The 18,949-nt window shown below is 52.9% G+C and overlaps 1 protein-coding gene across 1 annotated transcript; it reads left to right on the forward strand.

Annotated features, from left to right (window-relative positions):
* Window positions 1-4,189: 4,189 nt before the first annotated feature.
* LRP88_13150 (uncharacterized protein) lies at window positions 4,190-18,834 on the forward strand (the record flags this gene model as incomplete). The annotated part of the gene is made up of 3 exons (XM_083249528.1): window positions 4,190-5,142; window positions 5,192-18,635; window positions 18,694-18,834. The coding sequence occupies 3 exons, from the start codon at window positions 4,190-4,192 to the stop codon at window positions 18,832-18,834; spliced, it is 14,538 nt and encodes a 4,845-aa protein (XP_083093862.1).
* Between the last annotated feature and the right edge of the window lie 115 nt (window positions 18,835-18,949).

The raw sequence follows: 18,949 nt of genomic DNA on the forward strand, positions 1-18,949 counted from the left end.
TTGGACCTCGGAGCTGGACCTCTTTTTTTTCCCCCCTCTGTGCATCCGTTAGCGGGTGCGGTTACACCTGGCGGAATATTAAAGGGCATGCAAAGGGCTGATTCAAGTGAGGAATAGCCTTGTTGCAGACTTGTTGAATCGATCGAACAAGTGGAGAATTTCGCTTCAGAGCGAAAGGACGGGCCGTTGGAACTCGGAAAGAGAAGCAGAATCTGGCTCTGAAGCCCGTCTCAAGCCCCGAAGACGGTGCTTAACCCCGGGCCGCCGACATGCAAGCAGCGTCGCAAGGACGGAAATGGAGGGGGAGGAATATCGAGCTATTATGCAGGCATGGGACGACTTGGCTGATGGAATTCCCCGTGGGATGGCCATGGAAGAGGCGATTCCGTCGTCGACGACGTGGTACTGTAGATTTCTTTCGTTTCTTTTCCTTCACCACCACGCGCTGTCAGACAATCCCCGCTTCCCATCCCACGCTATGGGCGCCTAGGCCGAGAACCCTTGGGCAAACGCCATGGTCGAGGTAGATCACTTGTTGGTTCGTCCAGCAGAGCATCGCATCCAACTCCCGTTTCGAAGGGACGAGTACCTACAGTAGCTCCCATCGCGGATCCCGGTAATCACAAACGTGGATGGCAACATTAGCTGGAAAGCCACCGCCTAGGGTGGTTTCTCAACTGCTCGGCAGGATTTGGAGATGTTGCTTCTCCTTCTGCTTGGGGGTTCACGAACCGAAGCGCCCAGGGTCGTTGGGGTTTCGGTCCACATGGGCCTGACCTTTGTCCTGGGGCGTGAATACGATTGAATCTGTTCGGCGAACTAGAAGATGCAGGTGAACAGACGCCGGCCGCGTTGAGAGGAACGGCGAGTTTCCTAGGGCGATCCCTTTATGGTACTTGATGGACGCATCGGTGGATGCCCGGAGTTTTTTTTTTTTTTTTTTTTTTCGAAGTGGCTACAGTACATCTGGAGCGCTGAAGGAGTACTTTGCTTCATCTGGAAGGTACATGCTTGCCCAGGCTTTAGGCTTGAAGATCGCCCAGGAATACGACAGGAAAGAGGTTCCTCTCCGCAATCTGTACAGAGCCCATACGGCAATTGCTTGACGGGAGGTTGAAGGAGGAGGCGAATTGAGTTCACCTCCATCGTTCCGAAGATGTTCGATGGTCCTATAACCCGCTAACAACGTCTAAACTAGATCGCCTCCTGCCAGTGACTAACGGCGGTTCTTTCAGGGACGTGCTCCAAGACTGAAAGGAGATTAACGGGAACCCGAAGCCACTGCATGGATCTCAAAACAATTGGATCAACAGAAGGAAGGTCGACAACCCCACGACTTTCCCACGCCCATAGGGCCATAGCCCACACCACCCTCTCCACTTTACATCATCAATGCCCATGGACAAAATATCCACCATCACCAGCGTTCATCACGGCATCTACCATCCTCACCACCCGCGCCGCCGGAATCAATCCATCCATCCATCCATCGTGTCCGCATCCCGCATCGGCAGAAGACTACTCCGCCTGTGACGACTCTGCGACTACCGACCGCTTCTTGACGCTAGGCGCCGCCGTCGCCGTACGCCGCTCTTCCACTCCTCCCTTGCTTCACAAGAAAACGACTCAAGCGTTGTCGTTGCATCCATCCATCGCACGTTTGTGCACGGCTTCAGCCAGGCCAGGCAAGGTCTGAGTGTATCTCGCTCCCGGTCTAGTCCGACGGCTGTCGTCTGCGTGACCGCAACAGTTTCTTCTCTTCCCTTCTGACATCGAGCCGTTGTCGTGTCGGTCGACTTTAGCTTCAACTCCAACACCGCTACGACGTGCCTTGTTCTTAGTGCTGCTACCTCAACCTCTAAACCACACCTGTCGTCCGGAACCGCATCTCTCTCGGGGATCCGAGCCTGTGCCGACCGAGCATCGTTCGGTTATTGAGCCTCATAATTTCGTCTCGTCTTGCCGGGCATTTTCTCTTTTCCCACTTTCCTACCCGCATTGTCCCCGCAATCACTTTCTCCTCCCATCTCTTCTCCTCCATCTCAACCAACGTCGTGTCTCGTTTCGTCTTGTCATGGTCATCACCACCTCGCATCTGAGCCAACATCACACCCTCTTCCTGCCTGACATGTGCTGTGGCTTGCTCCACGAGCCATCGCATCCTTCCTTTCCTCCATTCACAGTCAAACTTTTCGTTTCGTAGCCAAGGTAATAGAGCGCCCACTGAGACGGCTCCAAACCCAATGCATTTGTACATCCTCCATCCAAGCTATTCGTCTCATGCTCATATTCAGTTCCTCGACCTGCATCAGAAGCAGTCTGGTTGAACCACTCATTGTCGCCTGCTGCTGTCTCATCTTCATATCCCGTGTCATCGATCATCATCCCGCACACACCCCTCTTCCCTCTCTGTTTACCCCCTTCATCCTGTACCTTACCTTCAAACCACCAAACCAAATTCTCCGTGCCAGAGAATCCCGGCTTCCGATTTCTCGGCTCCCTGCAGACTCATCATGGACGCCACTTCGTCTACCAACAGAACATCTGTGAGCCACGCACCTGTTTGACCTCGTGGCCGGATGCCTCAAATGGCATTGCTGGGACACGCACAAGCGCAGCGCCGCTACCAAGTCACGAGCCGTGTCATGCCAGCTACGTTAGATAAGATCAAGCACATGGGTCGATGAATCGACGCGAACAAACATCATGACAAGGGCTCTCCTTCAGCTCGGGTCGAACCGTTGAGGGTCCCTTGCCCAATGGAAGCGACTTCGGTTCCGATGATCAGGACCTTGTTCTTGCTCGTTCAGGGCGATCCTCTCATCGGCAAGCTATTTCATCATCTAGCCTCGATCTTGGCGCCCTGCTTACTGGCCCCGATTCTCGCAGTCGCAATAGCCGCCTTAAGCCCTTTTTGCAACGGTCCTTCAGGAACCCTTGGGGCCGTTGAACCCCTACATCACACTCCGACAGTGCCAAGAGAGGCCAGCTTTTCCCTTATGGGCCTTGGTTCGTCGATCTTGGCCCCGGTGTGATCAAGCAGGTTGCCCAGAACGGAACCTCAGACACCACGAGCCAGCAGTGATCACGGCGTGGCCCCTCGTGGGATGTGATGGCTGGTCGTGGATTTGGTGCCTTGCCCTCGTTTATACCTAGTCCAGATGTGCCGACAGAGTTAGTGCTCAGTGGATTCACCGTGGATAGGAGGGACTGGTGTACTTTGAGGCGGCAGAGTCGTGACGCCATCAATCTCGGCGGCTCTCCTGCGTCTCCTCCGGCGGCCGAAGCCAAGCGGCTTGGGTTGGCCCGTCCATCGGAGCTATTACTGGCATCCCACGCTCCCACGCTGTATCCCAGCTGTAGCCATGATGCTCCCCACGCCTACACGACATGATGGCCCACCTAACAAGCACCCAAAGCGGCAACCCACGTATCCCGGCTCACACCACCACCACGACCTCACTGCCCTCCACCCGCCGCGGCATCATCAACCTTGGGTCATTTACCTGGGTTGTCTTGCCTGCCCCCATCCTCAAGTTTTGACTTGCTACCCGCCCGCCACGCGCCGTCCCAGCCGAGTCTCACTTGTCCCTGCCACTATTGCTTTTGCTGAGCGACGATGAGTAATTACTCGACGCTGACAGGCTGATTCTTGGATGCATTACAACTTCACGTTGCACGCCCCCTCGACAAGGCGAACCGCATCGTGTAACCTCCCACGCCGGGAGCTCTCCCTCGACGAATCATCGCACCGCCGATTCTAATACGGCTGGCGTCCGTTTGATTTGCCGTCGTCCCCATTCGCGGCCTCCGTTCTGCACCCCGGCTGGTGCCCGCCCGCCCCGAGCCTTGGCTCCGCGTGGTGTTGGAAGCCTCCAAAGCAGCCTGATGTTGGTCCACCCAATCTTAGCTAATGGCGTGTTGGTCCGCGAGCTGTGCCCCAGAATGAGGCGCATGACTGACTGATGTACTCCCCAAAAGGGCCATCTTTTCTGTTGCATGTACACGTCTACAAACGTCGCCGTCACCATCGCCGACTGTATTGTGTTTTCGGTGTTGCTTGTTGTTTTAGATTTCCGTCCTCATTACTCGCATAGAGTATTCGCCTGTGCTACTCGACACCATCTTTTTCACCCACTAGACATTTGACACGAATAACAGCAGCAGCCGCAACAACAGCTTCGCCAAGATGGATGCTACTGGGCTGTCCATCCTCAACCCCCGGGCTTCGAGGCTCCCCGGGCCGAACCTCCTCCACCAGTTGGTCAAGCCTCCAAGCCAACAAACAGCACTGGATTACATGGGCAACAGCCGTCGCCACTCCTACACCTACAGCCAGCTTCATGATGCAGCAAATGCGCTCGCCAGGCGGATAACACGTGCTTCTGGCAATCAAAATGGACAGCTTGTGGTTCCAGTGCTCATCCACCAATCTCCTCTCCTCTATATCTCTCTCCTAGCTATTCTCAAAGCTGGAGGAGCATTCTGTCCCCTGAACATTGACGCACCTCCGGAAAGAGTGAAATTCATCCTCGGCGACGTGGCTGCAACTGTTGTTCTCGTCTCCAAAGAGCTGGCATCAGGGATTCCCCACGATGTCAGTGCAACCATCATCACGGTTGATGGAGACGCAGACACCACGGAAGCCTCCCAAGTTGACCTCCAGCACCGAATTCCTCAACCTGAAGATCTGGCGTACCTCATGTACACATCAGGGTCTACAGGTACGCCAAAAGGTGTAGGCATCTCCCATGACGCTGCCACGCAAGCTCTCCTCGCCCATGATAGACATATCCCCTCCTTTTCCCGCTTTCTGCAGTTTGCAGCACCGACGTTTGATGTCTCGGTCTTTGAAATCTTCTTCCCCCTTTTCCGAGGAGTAACTCTCGTCACTGTTCGCAGAGTCGAGATGTTGAACGATCTCCCTGCTGTGCTGCGCCTCATGGATGTCGATGCATGCGAGCTGACGCCCACTGTCGCTGGGAGCTTGTTGCGGAAGCGAGAAAACGCGCCGAATCTGAAGGTGCTCTTGACTATCGGAGAAATGCTCAACGCACCGGTAGTCGAAGAATTTGGAGGAGATGACAGCAAGCCCAGCATGCTCTGGGCCATGTATGGTCCTACAGAGGCTACGATTCACTGGTAAATCCCCCTCATCATTCTGTGGCATCTCATCTAATTTTGATATCAGCACTCTCCAAACCGCATTCTCGTGTGACTCTTCGACGGGTAACATTGGTGTACCGCTTGATACTGTTTCTTGCTTCATCATTGAAATTCCGGAGACGGACAGTGAGGATTTCAAGCTCAAAGTTCTCCCTCAGGGCGAGGTTGGAGAACTCGCTGTCGGGGGTTACCAATTAGCAACTGGTTACATCAACCGGCCAGAACAAACACGATCGGTATTCATTGATTCTCCTTATGGCCGTATTTATCGTACCGGAGATAAGGCTCGCCTGCTTCCGAACGGAAAGTTGGAGTGTTTTGGTCGCCTCTCAGATGGCCAAGTCAAACTCCGTGGCCAGCGACTGGAACTCGGTGAGGTTGAGCAAGCTGTTCTGAGGACATCGGGATGTCACAGCGCGGTTGCAGCTGTGGTGAATTCCATTCTCGTTGTTTTTTGCGCCGTTGACGCGGGAGTTTCCGAGGACGCTATCTTGAAGAAGTGTGGAGACTGGTTGCCCCAATACATGGTGCCCGGAGAAGTTGTCCTGATGTCCGAGTTCCCACGATTGTCAAGCGGCAAAGTCGATAGGAAAAGGCTAAAGGCTGAGCATGAGGCGCACAAGGCCGACATGGCAGAAGACAGTCAGGAATTAGAACCTGCGGATGCAACTGAGACAAAGATCATCGGTGTTGTGTCCGAGATTCTGAATTTCAAAGTCAAAAAGTCTCTGTCTCTGGCATCTGCCGGCCTAGACTCCCTCAAAGCCATCAAGCTCGCCTCAGCCCTTCGAGAGTTAGGCGTCGCTGTAGATTCAGCTGGTCTTTTGATGATGAAGACTATTTCCGACATTATCTCTACTGCTCGGAGAGAAGCAGGCGCTCAAGGCACCAATTCATTACCGAAGGAGGCTGCCATCTCTCTTGAGCTTGGCAGTGTTCTTCGAGAGAATCCCGAGTTGGAGAAGCTCAGCGCGTTGGTTGAGGATGTGTTGCCATGTACCCCCCTGCAAGCAGCCATGCTGGCTGAGACAGCTCAGAACCCAACAGCATACTGCAACGAGATTGCACTCGAGGTTCCCAAAGGCTATACAATAGAGGAGATTTCGGAATCTTTCGTGGAACTGACACGTCGCAACACAATCCTCCGTGCTGGTTTCACGACCTTTGAGGGCAAGTTCGTCACGGTCCTCTTCAAAGATCTTCGGCCAGAGCAAATCAAGTCTTCGGATTTCTTCCAAAAGGACTTTTCGCTTTCGTTGCCACAAGACTACCTCAACCCCCTGAGAATCCAGATCCAGCAAGGGTCATCTGCCTGTTCGTCACGCTTGCTTCTTCACCTACATCACTCGATCTATGATGGTTGGTCCATGGACATTCTCCTTTCTGATTGGTCGAAACTCCTGTTGAAGGAGAAAGTACCGCAACACCTGCCCTTTCACGGGGTCGTCGATTTTTACAGCAACCCACAAACAGATGATGTATCGCGAGTCTTTTGGACCGAGCATCTTCTTGGCTGGAACCGCGTCCCATTGCCTAAACTCCAGGGCAAGGCTATCGACTCGAGACAAATCTCGTCGAGCCGAAGACAATTGGCAGTGCCTAGGAAACGGGTCGACGCTGAAATCCAGAAACTGGGCTGCACACCCCAAGCTCTGTTTCAGGCATCCTTGGTGCTTCTTTGGTCTGGCATACTGGGGATGCGGGACGTTTCTATTGGTTCCGTGACATCTGGAAGAACCATTCCTGTTGCGGGCATTGAAAACATCATTGGGCCTTGCATTGCATCCTTGCCTCTCCGAGCAGATCTTGATACCATGACTGCCAATCTCGACCTCCTGAACAGTATTCACTCTGCCAACAGGAAGGTTATGCAGCATTGCACAATCTCGCTGTCTGAGATCAAAAAGCTTGCAGGCTTGCAACTGGGCGAGAGCCTTTATGACGCCCTTTTCGTATATCAAGAATCCCTCACCAGCTCGGAACGTGCCCGAAATGTGGTAAAGGAGACCAGCCATTTGGACCGCCTGGAAACACCAATCATATTTGAGGTTGAGCCCACAGATGATGCCTTCTCCCTTCAAATTACCTATCAAACGGCTTTCTCATCGTCGACGACAGTTGAGCACATGATGGATCAGCTCGAGTCCCTCGTCTCATTGCTTTTGGAGAATCCCCACAAGGATATCAAATGGACACAGAGGAATGTCGCCTGTGATCCTTCGATTGATAACATCACGCCTGCCTTGCATCAGTCCACCCTGGATTTGGCTAGAGCATTCGAGCAAGCAGCAAGTCGCAACCCAGACCTTGACGCGCTGGTCTTTGCGAATGCTTTTGAGGGAGGGCTTCAACGGACCACAATGTCATTCCAGGAGTTGAATGCTCTGGCGAATCAGATTTCCTGGTACTTGCAAGATTGCGGCGTCCAAGCTGGGCAGGTGGTTGCCATCATCATGGACAAGTCACCCAGCTTGTATGCTTCCATCTTGGGTATTGTTAAATGCGGCTGTGGATATCTTCCAATCCTTCCTTCTACTCCCTCTGCACGCATTCAAGAGGTCTTGAGTCAAGCTGAAGTTGAGCATTTTGTTGTAGACAACAAGTCCCTCGACCAAACAACTTTCTCATCAGAGCCATCTTTAATCAACATCGACAACGCCACCCTCACTGCTTTCCCTACAACAAACCCCGGGATCCCCCCTGATGGCTCTCGACTTGCATACGTGATCTACACTTCTGGCACGACAGGAACTCCGAAGGGCGTTGCTATCGAACAGCACAGTATCATGGCCAACATTGACTATCTTGAGACACTGTATCCGAGACCATCCAAATCACAGGGCCGTCTTCTACAGACATGTTCACAAGCGTTCGACGTGTCTGTTTTTGAGATTTTCTACACGTGGTATGCAGGCATGTGTCTATGTGCTGGAACAAACGACACAATTCTCGAAGATCTTGAACGGTCAATCCGTGACTTGGGAATCACACATCTCAGTATGACACCCACGGTGGCGTCCCTGGTGGACCCTCGTAATACACCCGGCGTCGAGTTCCTTGTTACAGCTGGGGAGCCCATGACCCAATCGGTGTTTGATCGATGGCAGCAACAGCTGTGGCAGGGCTACGGCCCGTCAGAGACGACAAACATTTGCACCATCAAGAAAATGGCAGAAGGTGACCACATTGAACACCTTGGACATGTGTTTCCGAACACCTCTGCTGTTGTCCTTTTCCCAGAGAGTCACGATACTGCTCCTCTCAATTGGGTTGGAGAATTCTGCTTTGGGGGTGCGCAGGTCGCTCAAGGCTATCTCAACATGCCGAATCTCACATCTGAGAAATTCATTCAACACCCCCATTATGGCAGACTCTACAGATCTGGAGATATGGGTCGCATGTTGAGTGATGGATCTCTGATGATCTTGGGTCGCATTGATGACCAAGTCAAGCTCAGAGGTCAGCGAATTGAGACGAGCGAGATCAACAGTGTCACAACCTCGACATCTCTGGCCAGCTCAGCCGTGACTTTACTGGTTCGACGAGAGAAGGACGCACCCGAGCAGCTGGCCTTGTTCTTTGTCCCACAGAACGAGTCTTCTGCCTTCCGCGCATTGGAGGTTGTTGCTAAGACCCAGCAGTCTCTCATCGCCCATTTGCAGTCGCGACTCCCCGCCTACATGGTCCCTTCATACTCGATCCCAATCTCTACAGTTCCTCTCACGTCTAGTGGCAAGGTAGACAAGCGAAAACTTCGCGCCTGCTTCGAGGCCCTTGACCAAGAGTATCTAGAGGCTGCCTCAAAATCCTCTCTTGATACCCAAGACGATGGGGATTGGAGCGAGACGGAACTTGCAATTGCAGAGGCGATCATGCAATCTGCCAAGGTGTCGAGAGACGAGTTTGGCCGATGGACTCCTTTCGCGGTGCTTGGTATTGACTCAATCTCTGCGATTGACCTGAGTCGTGCTCTCAACTCAGTCCTAGAGACTCGAGTGGCAGTGTCGGAGATTTTGCGCAACCCTACTGTTGCACAACTTGCACACTTCATCTCTCGGAACGCCCAGTCTCAGGATCACGTTGTTGCAGACAGCCGTCAAGAGTTCTTCCCTCCCACATTTGTAGACAGCTTGAAGGAACTCTTTGCCAAGGAGTCCAAGGTTGTGAAGGCGGTCCTGCCTTGCACACCACTCCAAGAGGCGATGCTTTCCCGTGGACAAAGAGGCTACTACAACAAGGTGCTCCTACGACTGAATATGGACTCCCTTGCGATTAAGTCGTACTGGGAAACAATGGCCACGAGGCACGACATCCTTCGTACTTGTTTCGAAACTACGACGGACTCTCAACGAGCCATCGCACAGATCGTCCTCGAAGGCTGGAACATTCCCTGGATGACTCTGGATGTCAACCAACTATCCTTCGATGGAGCCATTGAAGAGCATCTCAAGACCCTTCCCGACCCAGTCGACTCACGAACTCCTCCTGTATCTCTGGCACTGCTGCGGTATCGAGGATCAGAGTTCCTATCCTTCATCTGTCACCATGCTCTCTACGATGGCGTCGCTATGGAGCGACTCCTGAAAGAAGTTGAAGCTCTGGCAATGGGTGCAGAGCTGCCCCGACCAGTGTCGTACAGTGACTTCTTGACGATTTCTACCAACTTGCCTGGCGATACGGAGCAATTCTGGCTGCAGCACTTCCAGGGATACCGTCCCTCCACTCTCTTTGCTCAACCCCCAACGAGCGAGATGGACCAAAGCACCCACACAACATCTCTGGATCTTCCTCTTACCGAACTCCAGGCGCGTCTCCGTGACCTTGGAACCACTTTGCTTTCAATTTGCCAAGCAAGTTGGGCCACTGTACTTGCAATGGCGTACCGCCGCCCTGACGTCTGCTTTGGCAATGTTGTGAGTGGCCGAACATTGAACATGGAGGGTCTTGATCGACTAGTTGCACCTTGCTTCAACACAATTCCTGTTCGAGCCGACTTCACCGCAAGCTGGAGCAATCTCGACCTGGTGAAACACTTGCAAAAGCTGAACGCGGAGTTGCTCGCATACCAATTCACTCCTTTGCGTCTTGTTCAGCGGACTGTCAATCGTACTGGCAAACATCTCTTTGACACACTGCTACTGCTCCAGAAGCCGCTGCAAGACATTGAGAAGGATGTGTGGACGCTTGAAGGCGACTCTGGAGACATGGATATCCCTCTGGTTTGCGAGGTCGTTCCATGCCCGAGCTTGAACTCTCTTGTCATCAACCTTCATCGCGACATGAGCATAGTGCCTGAGGAAATCGCTGCCGCTATGGCCGATGTATTCAAACTCATGCTCAGGGCCATACTCCTCTCCCCACACGCCACACTGATGGATAGAACTAGCATCCCTGCGTCGCTCCAGTCGGTATTCGATCTCCTTGAGCCCCGGCAGGAGAGGGCTGAGATCACAGTGTCTTCTTCCAGCGAAGAGGAGTGGAACGATCTCGAGCTCAAGGTCCGCCAGGTACTTGCAACGCTGTCTGGAGTGTCTGAACGCCAGATCCATCGTCGCACAACCATTTTCCAACTTGGACTGGACAGCATCAATGCTGTTCAAGTGGCGTCTATTCTCCGTCAGCAAGGATTCGCCATCTCCGCCTCCGACGTGATTGAGTGTCCAAGCTGCTCTAAGATCGCAGCAAAGCTCTTGGAGAATTCCTCAAAGGCTGAGCCAGAAGACGCACAGGAGTATGACCTTGGGCAATTTTCGCGCCAGGTCTTTGCAGATGTTGCCAAACACTTGCCCAACACCGTTGAGATTGAGGCGATCTTGCCCTGCACGCCTGTTCAATCCGCTATGCTGGCATCGTTCATCCAGTCTCGGGGAGATCACTATCTGAACGCAGTGAGCTACCTGGTCTCGGAGGGTATTTCCCTTCAAAGTATGGAGAGCGCCTGGGCGGCGCTCCAAGAGAGGCATCCCATGCTTAGAACCGGGTTTGTGCCTGTTAACTCTCCCGACACCTCCTTTGCCATGGTCAGGCACACTTCCAAGTCGTCGGCTCTGCCTTTGAAGACTCTGCACCTTGGCGAGTCAGACAACATTAACCTCTTGCAATTGAAGGAAGACCTGGGCAATGATGTCCAGAAGTCGCTGCACCAACCGCCTTGGGCTGTGGTCCTGAGCCAGGGTTCTGGAGAGACTAGAATGAACCTGATCATGCACCATGCCCTGTACGATGCGCCATCGCTTCACCTCATGCTGGATGATCTATCCCAGCTCCTAGAGGGTAAGGGTCCATTACCAGTACTGAGGGTCGAGCCTGCTGTATCCGCCATTCTCAGCAAGTCATTGAAGGGCCAGGCTTCGGAGAGGGAGTCCTGGGAAGCCAAGGCCAACCAAACTATTGTGAACAAGTTCCCGATCATGACTCCATTGCGAGTTGAGGAGAGACAGGTCTTGGCCGATACAATCACGTCGGCGTTGCCCTACTCGCAGCTTAGGCGAGCTACGCAAGCCTCAAGCATCACGATTCAAGCCGTCATTCAAGCAGCGTGGACCCGAGTCTTAGCCTCCTACTTGGGTGAGAATTCTGTGGTCTTTGGTGTGGCACTCTCTGGCAGGACTGCGGATGAAACCAAGGATGCCCCATTTCCCTGCCTCAACACAGTTCCCATCGTGGCGAGCAATGTGCCATCCAATACTGAGCTGGTGAATTACATGATGGAGTACAACCAGCACCTCCACAAGCATCAGTATTCTTCACTCAGTCAAGTCCAGAAGTGGCTGGGCCATCCAGCTGGCCCTATCTTCGATACACTCATTGCCTATCAAAAGATGCCCGACACAGAATCATCATCTGTACCTTGGCGACTTGTTAAAGACGAGGCGATGGTGGAATATCCAGTTTCTTTGGAGGTTGAGCCAGTGCAGAACGACGAGGTTCGCCTCTGCATCACTTACTACAGTGACATCCTTCCACAAGAGCAAGCCAAGCTCCTGGCAAAACAGTTCGATGCTTCGTTGATCCATATCGCTTGCAACATCGCTGCAGACGAAGATGATGCTTGGCAACAGTGTCAAGGCCTCTACTCTGTGCTCCCTGCGGCTGCGCCAACTCTCGAAGCACCGGTGCAATTGCTTCATCAGTTCGTGGAGATGGGAGCAATTTCCCACCCGGAGAAACTCGCCCTTGAATTTGTGTCTGGATTCAATGGGGAGGCTCCCATCAAGCAACAATGGAGCTACCGGCAGCTCGACTCCATGGGAAACAAGGTGGCGAACATGCTACACACCCAGGCCGCCGCCGGCAGTATTATCGCTATCCATTTCGACAAATGTCCCGAGGCATACTTCTCCATTCTGGGCATCCTAAAGGCTGGCTGCTCGTTTGTTGCTCTCGATCCTACAGCACCCAGGGCAAGGAAAGAGTTCATCGTCAGTGACTCTAAAGCTCCCTGTCTGCTCACAACAAACCCGGAGACCCTGGACTTCGAGACAGAGGCTACCGTTGTCAAGATTGATCAGTACGCCTTAGAGGCAATCGACAACGGCCAGCTAGAATTTCAGCCAACTGCGACTCCAGCTGATACCTGTTATTGCCTTTACACATCCGGAACCACAGGTACCCCCAAGGGTTGCGAGATTACACACGACAACGCGGTCCAGGCGATGATGGCCTTCCAGGACCTCTTCAAAGGTCACTGGGACAATGACTCACGGTGGTTGCAATTTGCTGCTCTCCATTTCGATGTGTCGGTCCTTGAACAATACTGGAGCTGGTCCGTGGGAATCGCTGTTGTTGCAGCTCCCAAGGACCTTATTCTAGACGACCTGACTGCAACCATCAACCGACTTGCCATCACGCACATTGATCTCACCCCGAGTCTGGCTCGACTCACGCACCCGGACGAGGTCCCAAGCCTCTGCCGCGGTGTCTTCATCACCGGAGGCGAGCAACTCAAGCAAGAAATCCTGGACGCTTGGGGACCCAAGGCAGTCATTTACAACGCCTATGGACCAACAGAAGCCACCATCGGCGTCACAATGTTTCAACGTGTTCCCATCACTGGCCGCCCGAGTAACATCGGAAAGCAGTTCCTCAACGTTGGTTCATTCGTGTTCCGACAGAACACCAACACTCCAGTTCTCCGTGGTGGTGTTGGCGAGCTATGCGTATCAGGCAAGCTCGTCGGCAAGGGGTACCTGAACCGGCCCGAGCTCACAGAGGAGCGGTTCCCGACGCTCCCAGAGTTCGGTGAGAGAGTCTACAGGACTGGAGATCTCGTACGCATGTTGCACGATGGCTGCTTTGACTTCCTCGGTCGAGCCGACGACCAGGTCAAGCTTCGTGGCCAACGACTCGAAATCGCCGAGATCACACATGCGATCCGCACTGGTGTTGCTGACGTTCAAGACGCGGCTACCATTGTCACTCGACACGGCACGAGCGGGAAAGACGTTCTCGTATCTTTCGTTGTCGGCAAACAGTCAACCAAGGGACCTCTCGAAATCCTCCAGGACGAAGAAGGCCTTGGTGCTCAAGCGAAGGAGGCTTGCCGCGCGAAACTCCCTGGATACATGGTGCCCACCTACATCTTCTCACTACCTTACATTCCGCTTTCCCCGAACAACAAAGCAGAGATCAAGGATCTCAAGAGACTTTTTGCCGAACTGTCTCCCGAGAAGCTCATGCAATTATCCCACGCCTCGACCACTCCCATTTCCCAAGCCGCCCAGGACACGATGCACAAGCTACTCGAGGTCATTGCAGAGTTTAGCAATCTCGACAAGGAGGATATATCCTCATCCACAAGTATCTTTGATGTCGGTGTGGACTCAATTACCGCTCTGCGATTGTCTTCTTTGCTCAAGTCCCGTGGCTTCAAATCAGCTTCCCCTGCTCTTCTCCTCAAGAATCCCGTGATTGGCGAACTTGCCAATTCTCTGACCAAGGGCGTCTCCACTCAGCAGGGCAAGCTCGTTCGGGAAGTGAAGCAGTCTATCCAGGCATTCGGACATCGGTACCGTGGTATGGTGTGCCGAAGTCTCGGCGTGAAGCCCGCAGACATCGAGTACGTTGCTCCTTGTTCGCCTCTGCAGCAAGGCATCATCTCCAGGTCCATGACCAGCGACCAACGGGGTGTCTACTTCAATACTTTTGAGTTCAAGCTTCATCAAGATACCTCGGTGGGCCTGCTTCGAAGGGCTTGGGAGGACCTGATCGAGTCGGAGGCTATTCTGAGGACTGCTTTTGTTCCCACAACCGACGGGTTTGTCCAGGCCGCTTTGATAAGACCGCAGTTCCCCTGGCGACAACACACTCTTGAGAACCAAGAACTTGTTGAAGGGTTCCTTGAGGAGCAAAAGCAGGACTGGGTTGAGCAAAACACATCTCTCATCCATACACCACTGCTACTCACTTATCTTGAGACATCGACGTCCAAGCTCCTCGTCGTTCACATTTTCCATGCTCTGTACGATGGAAACAGTTTTGACCTCATGATGGACCGGCTTGCTGCTGTCTATACTCATAAGAAGATACCCCGCGGCGCACCCTTCCTGGAAGCACTGAGCCACGGTCCACTACTCAGGCACGCCAGCTGCAGACAGTTCTGGGAAGGTCATCTCCAAGACTGGTCTTTCATGCCGATGCCCGAATTTGGAGAGGAGATCCCAGAAACAGCCATCACTGCTGTGCGCGAAATTCCTACCGAGGGATTAGAGGCGATGCGTTCGTCTCAGAATGTCACCTTACAAGCAGTGGTGATGGCCTTGTGGAGCTCGGCACTGCAAAGATTCTGCCTTGGCCAGCCAACCCTGGGTGTCATCGTCTCTGGACGAGCCATTGGCCTTGCAGATGTCGAGTATACCATCGGCCCATTATTCAACACAGTTCCGTTCTACCGGAAGGAGATCCCACAGGAGACATGGACGGCTCTAGTCCGACGTTGCCACGAGTTCAACGCTTCTGTCCTCGAGTTTCAGCATGCTTCCCTCAAGAACATCCAAAAGTGGTGCTCGAATGGCAAGGCGTTGTTTGACAACCTGTTCACTTACCAAATTGAGCCCGCTCAGGAGGACAATCGAGCCTGGGATGTTGTTGATGGTCACTCCAGCCCAGACTACCCTCTCGCACTCGAGGCAGTGTATTTGCGGTCAGGCAAGCTTCGGCTCACGCTTGTTGCACAAGGGCACATTGCCTCTACATCAAAGTTAAACGAGATACTTGATGAAGTAGAACGTGATGCTGAGCTTATGGCATCATCCCCAGACAGCGAAGCGCCCGCTCTTGATATAAAAGAATCACCCACCAATGGCGTATCCCTTAACACTCTCACAGCACCCACAGAGGAAAGCAAGTTCGAGTGGACCCAAGAGGCTCGAGCGATACAGGAAGAAATCGCCATGCTGGCCGATGTTGCAGCCTCGGACGTCACCGAGACGATTTCTGTTCTGGAAGTCGGCCTTGACAGCATTGATGTCATCAAACTCTCAGCGAAACTCAAGAGGAGAAGCATTACTCTCCCGCCATCGCAAATCATGCGCTACCAGACGATTGCCAGAATGATCACTGAACTAAGCAACCTTGCTTCTTCCGACTCGCCAAACTATGCGGAAGAAGACTCTCTGGAGAACACCAAGCGTCGTCTGAGGCAACATCTCGAAAGCTCTGGTCTGAACTTGAAGACTGTCAAGTCTGTCCTCCCCGCAACTCATCTCCAAGAGTCGATCGTTGCAGGCATGATCCAGTCCAGTTTCGAATCGTACTTCAACCACGATGTCCTCGAGGTATCGGAGAACGTGAACACCGACCAGCTCCTAGCCGCTTGGAATGAACTCGTCCGCCGTACTCCGATCCTGAGAACAGGTTTCTTCGAGGTTGATGACCAAGACCTCGAGATGACATATTGTCAAGTTGTGTCGAAGCCATCTGACATGAACATTGACACTTTGGAATTGCAGGGGTTGAGTGATGTGAACCGCATTACTTCCTCCGCAACAGAACTTGCAAGGTCAGGCCATGGCGAGAGCAATCTATTCCAACTGCGACTGGCGACTCTTGGTTCTCAAAGATTCGTGATCCTCTCCATGGCTCATGCGCTCTATGATGGATGGTCTCTGGGCCTGCTATTCCAAGATCTTCAGGCTATTTACGAGGGCAGAGAGGTGTCGCAACCGCCCGTGGAACCTTTTCTTACGAGAATTTCCAAGTCCGAAAGCCCCGAGGCCCAGGCGTTTTGGATGCAATACTTGGACGGCGCTTCGCCTACACTCGTCTCCAAGCAAGAGTCAAGCTCCTCTCTAACTACGGACGAGTTGCAAAGACGGGAGTTCAAGTCAAAGATCAATATCGTAGACATCAACTCCCTCTGCAAGAAGCTTTCCATCAGCCTGCAAGCCCTGTGCCAGGCCTGTTGGGCCATCACTCTAGCTCAACAGACAAGGAGCCTTGATGTCACATTCGGCATCATCATGTCTGGACGAGACTTTGATGGAGCTGACAACCTCGTGTTCCCCACGATTAACACCGTTGCGCTTCGTTGTATCCTGCATGGTTCGCCCTCAGAGTTCCTTCAGTACCTGGAAGAGAACATGGGCGACATCCGAGAGTTCCAACATTATCCACTCCGCAAAGCGCAGTTGGCCACGAACATTGGTGGACACGGTCTCTTCAATACTCTCTTCATCCTCCAAAGGTCTCCATCATCCGACAATGATCGAGGTCAGGCTCTGTTGAAGTCTGTCGATGGATCATCAGCTACCGAGTACCCGATTTGCGCGGAGGCCGAGGTCATGTCTGATGCGCTGGTCTGGAGAATTGCCTATCAACCCCAGTACAGTTTGGCAGGGTCTCCCGAACAACTTATGTCAATGCTTGATAGCATCATGGAATTCCTGATGAGATCAAGTGCTTCAGATATTCTATCCTTCGAAGAAAGAGGTGTATCCATTTGTGGAATGCCTGCTGTGACCCTCAAGGACAACACCACTGGCCTCGATGATGCTCTTCCAACCGAAGAGTTGTCCAACGGAGTCGAAGATTGGGATCACACTTCAATTGAGATTCGCGAGGTTCTCCACCAAGTCTCCAACGTTCCAATCCCGTCCATCAAGTTGTCGGACAACCTTTACCATCTCGGACTCGACTCAATCAGCGCAATCAAGGTTTCGTCGCTCCTTCGAAAGAGAGGTCTGAACCTCCGGCCTCAGGATCTCATCAAAGCTTCAAACATCTTCGAGATGAGCAACAAGGCGAAGAGTGCCTCGACAGACGGAACCCAGGTGCCCGCAAGTTCCGAAACTTGGGTGCCGCCGAAGGATGTCGACGTAGGCAAGCTCCTCGGTGACTACAACATTTCTGAAACGAAAGTTGAAGTGCTTCCTGCGCTTCCAATGCAGGTTTATATGCTGAGTGCCTGGCAGAATGCTGAAGGCTCAGTGTTCTATCCCGAGTTCCCCTGCCGAATCGACAAGTCGTTTAGTATGGACGACATCCAGCTAGCTTGGGATAGCCTCGTTTCCGAATCGCCTCTCCTGCGGACGTGCTTTATTGCCACGGGCTCTACTACACTCCCTTTCTTGCAAGCTATCCTCAAGAGTCACCGAATTCCGCTGTCGACATCTGAGCCACGCACCGAACCAACTGGTGTTATTGAGCCATTGGTCAGCGGCCATGTCGCGGAACAAGATGACAAGGCCTGGCTCTTCCGCCTGAAGATCCACCATGCTCTTTACGACGGAGTCGCCCTCCCTTCGCTCTTGCAGCGACTCTCTGAGCTCCTCCAAGGGAAGCCTGCCCAACCCAACAAGGGTCTTTCACAATGGAGGAACTTTGTGGTCAGCCAATCTACCGATACTGCCAAGAGCTCTAGGAAAGACTTCTGGACGAGTTACCTGCAGGACATGCCTCCCGCAGAGGAACAGACCGAGTCATCAGCCAGTATCCAAGAACGAGTATCACACCTACAAAAGTCCGCCATCTCCGACATCGCCCACATTCGGAAAATGGCATCTCAAACTGGCAAATCCATCCAGTCTCTCTTCCTCGCGGCATATGCCAAGGTTCTTGCCTCGCGAAATGACCGCGTCCCAACTGAGCCTGTCGTCTTCGGCATGTACCTCGCCAATCGAGGTGTTGACCATGGTCTTCCTCTGACTTACCCAACATTGAATCTCGTTCCGCTCAAGGTGGACGCACCCGCCGATCGGTCCTTGACCGCTATTGCGGAATCCATTCAGAAAGACATTCATCTCATCGTCTCGAATGGGCGGGCAGATGTTGGTCTTTGGGAGATTGCTCGGTGGACTGGTGTCCACGTATCCTCCTTCGTGAACTTCCTCAGTCTCCCCGATGATATAGAATCCGCCGAGAATTCCGCCAAGGTGCTGCCTGCTGAAGCGCTTGACGAAGTTGGCAATGAGCCTGCATCATGTCTTTCCCACAGTTGGCTCCAACAGAACGCTGTCAGAAATGACATTCCGGTATGTTACCCTACAGAAGTGCAATTAAGAAGACTTTTACTAACGCTCATCATCACAGCTGGCCATAGATATCGAGGCTTCAATTCATGGCACGCAACTAGATATTGGCGTATTTGGATCACGCAAGCAAGTGTCGCCTGATGAAGCTGCCTGCTTGGTGTCGGACATTGTTGGGTATTTGGATGAAATTGTTGGATGATTGAGTAAGGATCTGCGATACAGGCGTTGAGCATGCGGCGTTTCAGGTGATTTTTGGTATAGAACTCTTCATCGTTTAAATGGAAATCCGCCTCTTTATTCAGTCCAATATTAGA

Source organism: Fusarium phalaenopsidis (genome assembly GCF_050370095.1).
Source record: "Fusarium phalaenopsidis strain FUZ10S chromosome Unknown contig_32332, whole genome shotgun sequence".
NCBI classification, from domain to species: Eukaryota; Fungi; Ascomycota; class Sordariomycetes; order Hypocreales; family Nectriaceae; genus Fusarium; species Fusarium phalaenopsidis.